At 35.5% G+C, this 10,578-nt stretch overlaps 1 protein-coding gene across 1 annotated transcript in view; it reads left to right on the forward strand.

Annotated features, from left to right (window-relative positions):
* Nucleotides 1-10,362, forward strand: part of LOC121738639 — an 84,867-nt gene extending 74,505 nt beyond the window's left edge. The window contains exons 5-7 of the mRNA XM_042130831.1: nt 813-971; nt 4,161-4,335; nt 9,357-10,362. Coding sequence (XP_041986765.1) covers nt 813-971; nt 4,161-4,335; nt 9,357-9,569 — 547 coding nt within the window. The 3' untranslated portion in view covers nt 9,570-10,362. The remainder of the gene's footprint in view (nt 1-812; nt 972-4,160; nt 4,336-9,356) is intronic.
* The last annotated feature ends 216 nt before the right edge of the window (nt 10,363-10,578 follow it).

Raw genomic sequence — 10,578 nt, forward strand, 5'->3', positions numbered from 1 at the left:
TAATACTGAGTTCCTTACTTTTCATTATTTCCTTCAAGGCCCAGTAAGTACTATAGTGCTTGCAAAATATGTATACATTTTATACTTGGATGTCACACAGACTATAATAAGTTGCTGTTTTTGTTTCAATGCTGTTGTTTTCTTGTCCAAGACTAGCTTTTATTATTCGTAGCCCAAGAACCAATTTAAATTGTAACCTGAGCGCACCCATATATGCATTCATTGTGACCTTACAGGTATAAAAGTGTGTGGGTGCAATTTCTTGTTTTTAAAACAACTTTGGGAACTGATGTCAGCATTTATTTAAGTTTTCAAGATCATATAATTGGTGAAAATTACGTCTGTGATGCAGCTAGTATAATAATAAGGCTTATTAAGTGTGGGTGGGGCGCATAGTCATCCACTAATAAGAGACCAGCAGATACTAAATTACCATAGTTTATCATGTATGTGTGTGCTGCTTGTTAGTACACCTTGAATGCTTTGCAAATGTTATGTAATATTGTTGCTGCAAAATGCTGATGAATTGATGTCATTTCCATTTTTAATGTATTATGCTATTCAAAGATATCTCACTCTTGGCTGGGCACAGAAAATTCATTTTAATATTAAAATATGTTGCCTACCTTTTTCTTCTCAGTGTTTTTAATCACAATAAAAGCATTGTTATTTGCTGACTGCTACTGCAGTCATAAAGGATTTATGATTAGTAACATGAAACAAAGTTAATATCAATTAGTAGCTGCAGCGAATAATGTATAGCTATGGCATGCCACACGGCTCATATAAAAATGGTTTATTGTGTGTTTCAGTTCGGAGCGTTCCAAGGTTCGAGTGTCGTTCTACCAGGGAGCGAGACCGCAGTGCCTGTCTCCACCACCCCCAACCGACTACATCCTCTACGCAGATCTCTTGTCTGCTGCTGCACACGTCGATATGGCAGACCACACCATGTATAATAGACAAATTAGGTAAATCATTGATTGTTTACATTGTAGAACAGGGGTCACCAAATGGTCCGGATACCGCCGACCCATTATGTGCAGACCAAGCATGTTTGAAGATATGTTCTTCATTCATCTTAGGACTTCAACATCTTTTTGACATGTCAATATCTGTAGCTTGCACCAATATTTCACTCCAAACTTCAGAGAGATAATTGGCTACAAAAATTGTTACTTTTCTCTTTGATATCTAAATAAATACCTATGTAATTTCCGTAATTACATTTGTTTAATATTTTTTTAAATAAAATGTATGGACCGCGAAAGTCATTTCATGTCTTAAAACGGACCCCGAGCGAAACTAATTGGTGACCCCTGTTGTAGAAAGTTGGAAATACTTGTTATAATTTGTGTAATAAAAAAGATTACAATATTATATTGATAACAATATGTTATATTGTCTATAGTCTATGGCTTCTCTAAATATGTAGCTTTAATAGTAGGAATCTTTTAATTTTAATGCTATTATTAGCTTTATACAGAGGCAATTATTAAAAATATTAGAATGTTGATACATTATTATCTTTAACAGTAAATAAAATATTATTTTGATGTTTATGGCACATACAGTATACACTAGTATGATATATACTAATAGTATATGCTGAAGAATATAGTTGAGTACTGAAATTATTGTTACACAGATTTGATATGATAAGAGTATGCCTCTCGACTGATTGGTTTGAAGACTGATAAAACTGCTTTAAATTATTTTTTACTATGAATAAAACCGAAATTGTAATTGCAAAATTTAATTTTTACATTGCAATTATGAATATTTTACAAATTAATTTAATATTTAACTAATACTAATATTGACTTTAGCAATTCTGAGGTTAGGAATTTTTTACTCAGACACAACACGAGTTGTTTTGTTCTAGACTTTTCAGTTTAGCATAGTTACATGTGCTATGTAATTTACAGTACAATGACGACATAATATACACATTGTGTATAACAATACATAAGAGATTGGATGATCTCATATACCTACATTGCCCATTCTGACAATACCGAGCCCAGCATGATTATATCTTTTGTTATTGTAGCCATGTTTAATTGCCCATTTAAAAATGATATCAATGTGTATAAATAAGTTTTTAGTACAATTTAGACATAAGTTGATATGACAGACAAGAAATTTTCTTGCAAACTACATGTTTTGTTAAAGTTGAATCTGATCAAGTTTACCATTTTTGAAATATATATTGCAAACAGCTGTCTTCAACTGAACCAAAGATTTATTATTACCACATAGCATATTATTATCATCTTATAATAACCCTCCTGGCAGTCGGGTAGAAAAGCTTGCATCATTATACTGTTCCCTCTTTTTAGGGTTCCGTACCCACAGGGTAAAAAACGGGACCCTATTACTAAGACTTTGGTGTCTGTCTGTCTCCAGGCTGTATCTCAAGAACAGCGATAGCTAGAAAGTTGAAATTTTCACAGAATTACGTATAACAACATTATACTAAAAATAAAATAAATCAAATATTTAAAGGGGGCTCCCATATAACAAACTTAATTTTTTTGTGATTTTTGCTCTATATCGATAATGGCAGCAGGTAGGCTTTTGATAAAATAAAAATTTAAGGGGGTAATAATACAAAAAACACAATTTCTGGCCTTTTTTGCTCTGACAGTACCGAACCCTCCATGTGCGAGCCCGACTCGCACTTGGCTGATTATATAATGTCTAAAATAGGATGATTGTTCAATTTATTGATCAACATATTGACCTAGATTTTTAAAGCTGTCGATTTGAATTTGTTGCTTTCTTGAACAGAAAATTTTCTCTGAGTGCTTGACCTGATTGTGAAGCTTTTATTAATAATTGTCAGAATTTTTTTTCCTTTGATAATGTTATCTGTGATGGTACTTGAATCTTGCTTTTACGTAAAAGAGGGAACTTTAAATTATTGCAATTAATATTTAATATTTTATGATTCTTTATTATAAATAATTTATCATTTTATTTTTGAAAGAATAACCTAAGTATATAAACATAAATTAAAACTAAAAACAGAATGTTGTTCATATAATATGCATTCAGGTAACCTGTCTGATAAGAATGTTAATAATATAACACAGTGGTTCTTAACCTTTTAGTCATGAAGGACCATTATACTGAATGTTTGTGTTGCTGGGGACCACAAAATAGGTTTACCTAAAGTATGGGTTGTTGGTTGTTTGATAAAGAAAACAGGCACAACTTTATGATTAGTACTCATTTTTTATTTGGCAAAAATCTAAAATTTACAGATTTTAATTTAATGTGACTTTTTTAACCGACTTCCAAAAAGGAGGAGGTTATATGTTCGTCTGTTTATATTTTTTGTGACTGCATACTCTTTGCTAACTTCTGAATTCTCACATAATATGTATTATAGGATGGCGTCCGTGGCGTAACACCGGTTAAGAACCACTGATATAACACATTCAGCAATTATTATGAAACTATGTAAACCTAATCATGTGCATCCATTATAACATTTTATTGACATGGCTAGTTTAATTTCAAGATATTATATTTCTGAATTATATGCATGCTTACACCAATGTTTATTTTGTCTGGTATTTTTATATTAAAACTTTTGATACCTTACTGCTCCACTCAGAGACATTTAATTGTGATTAACCTTCAATTTAATGAATAGTTTCACAGATAATAAAATATTTACATTGTAAATTTTATTTTTTTAAAAGACAAATTTTCCACTTTTACTAAAAAGTGGCCCCGTGCGAGTTCCTTACACCAGTTCTTCTCGCCGGGTTAGTTCCCGAACCGGTGGTAGGCAACATGTAGCTCAACGTTCTGAAAATATTTGATTCAAATTTATTCAGAAATAAAACAATTTTTTTTTAATGTATGAAGCTCATGTCAAAATTTTTAATTACATTTAAGTAATTAATGTTCCACTCTGAGTATGGCATAGGCAGTTAGACAGTTTACGGCCGTTCCCAATATTTGATCTGAGACATATAATATTTTATGTCAATTCAATGTTAGCTGCGATCGGTTGTATACAACCTGAATAAAATAAAAATAGATGTTAAAAAGTGTTACCTATAGTAACAGCTTTAACAATATATTCATATACATAATACATTATAAGTGACAATATAATTTTAATGTGTTGTCTTTGTTTCCAGTACTGAAAGCGGATGGGACAATCCATTCCGTCCGGACGGAGATCTAAGCAGAGAGGCGGACGAAATAGTATCGCTAATAAAGGGCGGAAAGCCCATCACTCCGACGCCCGCGGCCCTACCTGAGGTCTCTCTAGGCGATGAAAAGGAGGAGAAACTACTTGACCACAGTCTAAATGTATGTATTGCTTTGTGAGTCGTGTTTATTTTATTTTATTATTTAGCCTTTTATTCCGAATTGTCTGTTTTTACAGTATTATAAGAATTTTCTTTGTTATTTAAACGTTGTTCGTGGCGGCCGAAAAGGAAGATCTTCCGACCGAGCGAGATAGCATGCTCGGTCAGGCCGAAGCCCACTGACGTCATTTCAGACGTTGTATATATCTTGCCGTTCTCCGAAACTTCGATAGCGCGATGCAGGAATGTTAGGCGAATTGTGGGTACCGCCACATCACTCCCCCCCGAAGACCTGTGGTATTCTTCGATGTGCTTGTGTTGTCAGGTGTGGGCCGAAGCTACGCGTGCAATGACCAGGAGAGGGACCCCGTGCTCTGCTTGCTGACCGGTCGTTGTAGCCTATGGCTGCCCCGTTCAAGCCAGACACGGGTTCGACCGGCGCGGACTTCCAACGCGGCTTATGGTCGAGGCGACCCGGTTATGCTTGATGTCTGCTGACGTGGTGCGGAGGGGCGGGGAGTGTTGATGATGATTGATGTCCAGAAGGATGCGTGTTCTTGTCGGTGGTCACCAATTTAACGTTGTTCGTGGCGGCCCTAAAGGAAGAACTTCCGACCGAGCGAGATAGCATGCTCCGTCAGGCCGAAGCCCACTGACGTCATTTCAGACGTTGTATATATCTTGCCCACGGAGCTCATACGAAGAGGAGCTGGCTTAAGCAACTGTGCACTGTGATTTTCAACTAGGCCCTGACGTCATCATTGTGGGCGGGGCTTAAGTTAGTACATTTTCAGCGTTTGTCAGGTGCACACATAACGAGACTCCCAATAAATTGGTGTTTTCTACGTTTTTAACAACGAAAGGATGAAGTATTGTGTTTTACAATGTCAAAGTTACTCAGACAGACGTTCTCATAATATAAATAACATCACATTGCATCTGTAAATAATTTTAAATGTAATTTAAATATAAAAGTTCTAGAACATTTCAGATTTCAGCGTTAATTTTACTACTTGACACTAGATGGCCAAACCTTTGAAGATAATACAGACGTAAATGCGTATAATTTTGCATAAGTTTATTTGAATAATCATACTTGAATACTGGTAACTGTTATACACTTAGTCTTAAACACATTTAATAGCTAAAACCGTAGTTATACAGCTTTTATTATTATACTACTTATAAACCGCCATCTGTCGTCATCTATGATAACTATTTGAAACGTAACAAATATCCAGGGCTGTATTCAGAATTATTATTTTATTAACCGATTCAGTGCGGATGACACGGTAGCCGTGTCATACATGTTTATAACGTGTGGCGTCAACCTTTTTTAAAGGTGCATTAATTGCGGATTACGCGGCAGCCGCGTCTTACGGGTTTTTAACGTGTGGCATATGACACGTGAGCCGTGTCATTTAAAAAAAACGATTGTATCTCCCTCAAATTACACTTTAGAAGGTTCTACTCTGAACAAAATCATCTTAATTTTCCACGTAGAACAAGCCTATAGGCTTCGCCTCATAATATTCTGTGAATTAAAAAAACGTAGGGACCGTCCACCTTTTTTAAAGGTGCATTAATTGCGGATTACACGGTAGCCGCGTCTTATGGGTTTTTAACGTGTGGCATATGACATTGTATCTCCCTTAAATTACACTTTAGAATGTTTTACTCCGAACAAAAGTCTTAATTTAAACGTAATGCGTTGACATCAAAGTATTACTAATTCACTAACGATTTTTGTTTTAATCTAAGTTGTTTCTTTCGAAAATATTTTTAACTAGCTGTTACCGCAAACTTCCTTATCCATAGGAATAAAACGTTTCCCTGCGGTTAAAAGTGGTATGTACCTATGAGCTTTATTACTGGAACTCTCCTTCTTTTTGGAAGTCGGTTAAAAAACTTAACAACGAACTTGTTTAAATTTATCTACGAACGTATAATAATTTACATCGGAAACTCCGATTATATTTAGTATACTCATTTTTCTAACTTTGAAACCTACATAAGGTTTGCAACATCTGAATAAAAAAATCGCTTACCTGCCATTTTCAGGTTAACACTTAGTAAAACTACTCGAAGTCAACTCAAAACAACGTAGCCTTCCGTTAAAATCAATGGTTTGGGCTCAACTAAACAATAAACCTTTTTGAACGTGGCGGGAGACACGGTAGCCGTGTCATCTACTTCTATGGCGTATGACACGGATAACCTGTCACGAGAAAATTGTGTGCCGCCATGACTGAAAGTCTTCAAAAATGTGCGCCGCATTGAATCGCTTAAGTATCGCAATGACAGTTTTGTTTGCTAATGTTGACGCGCGCTGACATTTGGCCAGCCGTAGGTAATTATTGATTAAAAATTTTTTCATGAAATTTTTGAAAAAGAGTACTTACCTATTACCTAGTACCCACCCCATTCCCTTCCCTACCCTATTACCTCTTAAAAGGCCGGCAACGCACCTGCAGCTCTTTTGATGTTGCGAGTGTCCATGGGCTACGAAAGTTGCTTTCCACCAGGTGACCCGTTTACTCGTTTGTCTCTTTATTTTACATTAAAAATTCGGTCAAATTCTAACCCTAATTTTAATGATTGACCTTATTATAATTAATATACATTTTTTAAAGTTCTGAGTACGTCCCATAATATTTAAGAATTTTGACATCTAGTGTAAGATAGCTGAACTACGTAGTAACATCAACATCGACCTAAGCTAGTAGTTTTGCTTTTACACGATAGGTGAAATATGGAAAAGTGGGCGGAGCTTGACACCCCCTCACCCCGCAAATTGTTACGCGTTGTTTCTGAAGGAAATTTGATTACCACACCTCCTCTCTGTATTAGCTCCGTGATCTTCCGTTCTCCGAAACTTCGATAGCGCGCGATGCAGGAATGTTACTCGAATTGTGGGTACCGCCACATTATATATAATAATAATAATCAATTAACCCATCGATCGTGGAATAACGAGACACAATAGCTTATCTATTGTTGTTATCGCGGCCGGAATCGGCCGCGATAACAACAATAGATAATGGGCTTCATGAATTAATTCGGTGTGCCTGTTGGTAAAGGCCTCCTCCAGCTCTTTCCAGTATTTTCTATCCTGTGCTACTCTTGTAGGGTCCAGCAGTTAGCTTAATTTTCTCTTCCTATCTCATGGAGGGTCGACCTCTTGTCCTTTTGCCATCTCTTGGATGCCACATAATGACTCTCTGACTCCATTTACTTTCTTTAAATTTTTTTTTATGAAATAAGGTAGCAAACGAGCAAACGGGTCACCTGATGGAAAGCAACTAACGTCGCCCATGGACACTTGCAGCATCAGAAGAGCTGCAGGTGCGTTGCCGGCCTTTTAAGGAATAGGGTATTAGGGGAGGGTGGGGACTAGGGAAGGGAATAGGGTAGGTGATTGGGCCTCCGGTAAACTCACTCACTCGGCGAAGCGGCTGTTTCACGCCGTTTTTCTGTGAGAACGTGGTATTTCTCCGGTCGAGCCGGCCCATTCGTGCCGAAGCATAAAATCTTGTCATCGTACAGTGTGCCCTGCCTAATGCTTATCTCCTTCTATTTGTATGAGGATGTCTGTTACATTAGTTTTCATCCTGATTGTTAGGCTAAGCTGTCGGTCTTGCAGTTTACACCCCATCATGCTGCGCTCCATGGTTCTCTGGCATTTTGCTAGTATTTCTCTATGCAGCACTTTGGAAAGGGACTATATTTCAGAGACATAATTTAGGCAAGGAAGGACACATGTATAATTAAGCCCGTCACAGACTTAGCTATAATATATATTAGTATACCGTACTATAATATATATTTTAGTAGCTACCAGAAATATATATTATAGCTGAGTGTAAGGTCACGCGAAAATTAGTATAGAAAATATATAGTAATATGTCTAGCTATAAAAATATGAATATAATTATATTATAGCTAAGTCTGTGACGGGCTTTAAATGTCTTGGTTTTAATACACAGGCCTAAGTCTTTATTTTTAAGAATCTCTTTTAGTGACAAAAACTTGTTCCAACCATGTGCATTTCCAGAGTTTGTCATCACCTTGGTCTTACTGGAGTTCAATTCTAAGGCTACGTTTTTGCTGGCAGCTATTAGATCGCTCAGCATAAATCGCAATTAGTCAGGGTCTTCTTCAAATATAACAATATCATCAGCGAATCTGAGATTAGACGAGAGCCGATTAATATTTAGACCGAACTGTTCCCAGTTAGTTTTTGAAAGACTTTTTCTAAGACAGCTGTAAATAGCAGGTGATTTGAAATTTGTTCTGGGCCCGGAGAAGTGTCTAATTTTTTGGATTTTATTGCTTTTCTCACCTCGGCTGGGAGTATTAAAGGAATAGAGTCGATATATATCATGGAAAACTGAGTTCTTCAATGCTGGTATTATCACCAGATGTGTCGCATGAGTACAGGTTTTTATAATAGTAGCCATATTTTGGATATCTTTACGGTTGCTAATGATTCTGTGCTCCTATCTAAACTTACAGATCCATTCTTTGCCTTTTTTCTTAGGTTGATTCTGAATGTGTTTGTTTGTCAGAGATAAAAGTTTTTCTACCAGTATAGGTTTTTCTACAATTTTTGGATTAGGTATTTTCAAACAGCTTCTTACCATTTGATGGTCTGTATTAAAATTAAGATTTTGGACTACACAATCTGCAAATTGTTTAGGAATGTTGGTAAGTATAAAGTCGATCTCGTTTTTAGTTCTTCCATCAGGTGATATCCATGTCCAGTTACACTTGTGTTTCTTCTTGAAGACATTCACTCCATGTTTAAGACGAATCCTGAGGCTGTCGTCTGTCGTGTATTTTTTAAAGTATCAGACAAAAGCTAAGACATAAATTAGCGTAAGCGTTGAATAAATCTTTTTATGGTGGCATTGAATTTGCTATAATAGATTTTAAACAATCATTTTGTATAATATTATTAAGGATTACTTTGAATCAATATATGCCTTCAGTTTAAGACTAAAACATAATTTAATATTCCAGGCTAGCCCACCAGAGTCTCCACAGACGAAAGTGACGAGCCCGGTGCAACAGAGTACACCGAAAGCCATGAACGGTACAAAGAACGGCAACGCTGTGCCCGAAGTGCGAGCTGGCCAAGTGGAAGTACAGCGGTCGCCGCCGCAGGAGCCCCAGCAACCGGAACACGTCACCATCAAGAAGAAACCCAAATGCAAGTGCTGCGTTGTCCAGTAAACCCCCATCACAAGCCGGGAACACCATGCTTCATATAACAGCATACCGATTTATGTGTTTACTCGGTGCTATCTCATTTAAATCTTGTTCGATCATCAAGTAATAATCATCAAATTCAAAAAGCCTATGTGTTCATTGTACCTTAAATATTATCACTCTTAAAGTCTGGCCTGTACTTTCGCCTATTACGATAATCTTTTTTTAAACAAATTTGCTACATAGGTTTTGTTTGTTATTTTTTCTGTTATGATTTTTACGTACTTTACGTATTTGTAATAGTTTTGTTAGTTTTATATAAATTACAATTATAATAGGGTACAAAGTTGAGATAGAATAAAACAATTGTTTTAATCATTTTAAAAACATAAAACTATTTTACTGGATTTTAAATGTTATTGAGAAGAATCTCAGCAGTGTCAATTGACAGGAGAAAATAAAGAGATTAAATAAAAATAATATAATATTACAAAAGTCAAATATTTAAAACAAGTCATGATTGTTTATATAGTAAAATCGTGAACCAAGAAAATATCATTTTGAAAAGGATCAATGCTAATTTATTTAATGAAAATGTTACTAAGTTAAATCTGTGTTGAATAATGTTTAATGCATAATTTAGAGGTATATTTTTATATGTTTATTTATTAAAAAGTATTAAGAACTGTAATAATAATGGTTTAGTATTCTAAATTTCATCATTAATTACTTCAAAAGGCATGCTTCGTCTTTGTGTTATGATTGAATAATGAGAAAAAAAAAAAAAAAAAGTGAAAAAAGCTGTGCATATGTAGTGTTGAGTCTGCTTGGTCACAACCTCAACCTCGTGTTAGTACTTGAGTAGCCCACCAAAACCCTTCTTAACATATTATGCCACCATATTATAGCCGCTTGCGTCCACTAGATTTCTACCATACAGTGTGTAACTATGGCTCTTTGTAAAACTGTATGTATTATTATAATATTACTTAGACAAGGCTATATAGTTTTATATTTATTATATATTTATTCA

Source organism: Aricia agestis, chromosome Z (genome assembly GCF_905147365.1).
Source record: "Aricia agestis chromosome Z, ilAriAges1.1, whole genome shotgun sequence".
Classification (NCBI taxonomy): Eukaryota; Metazoa; Arthropoda; class Insecta; order Lepidoptera; family Lycaenidae; genus Aricia; species Aricia agestis.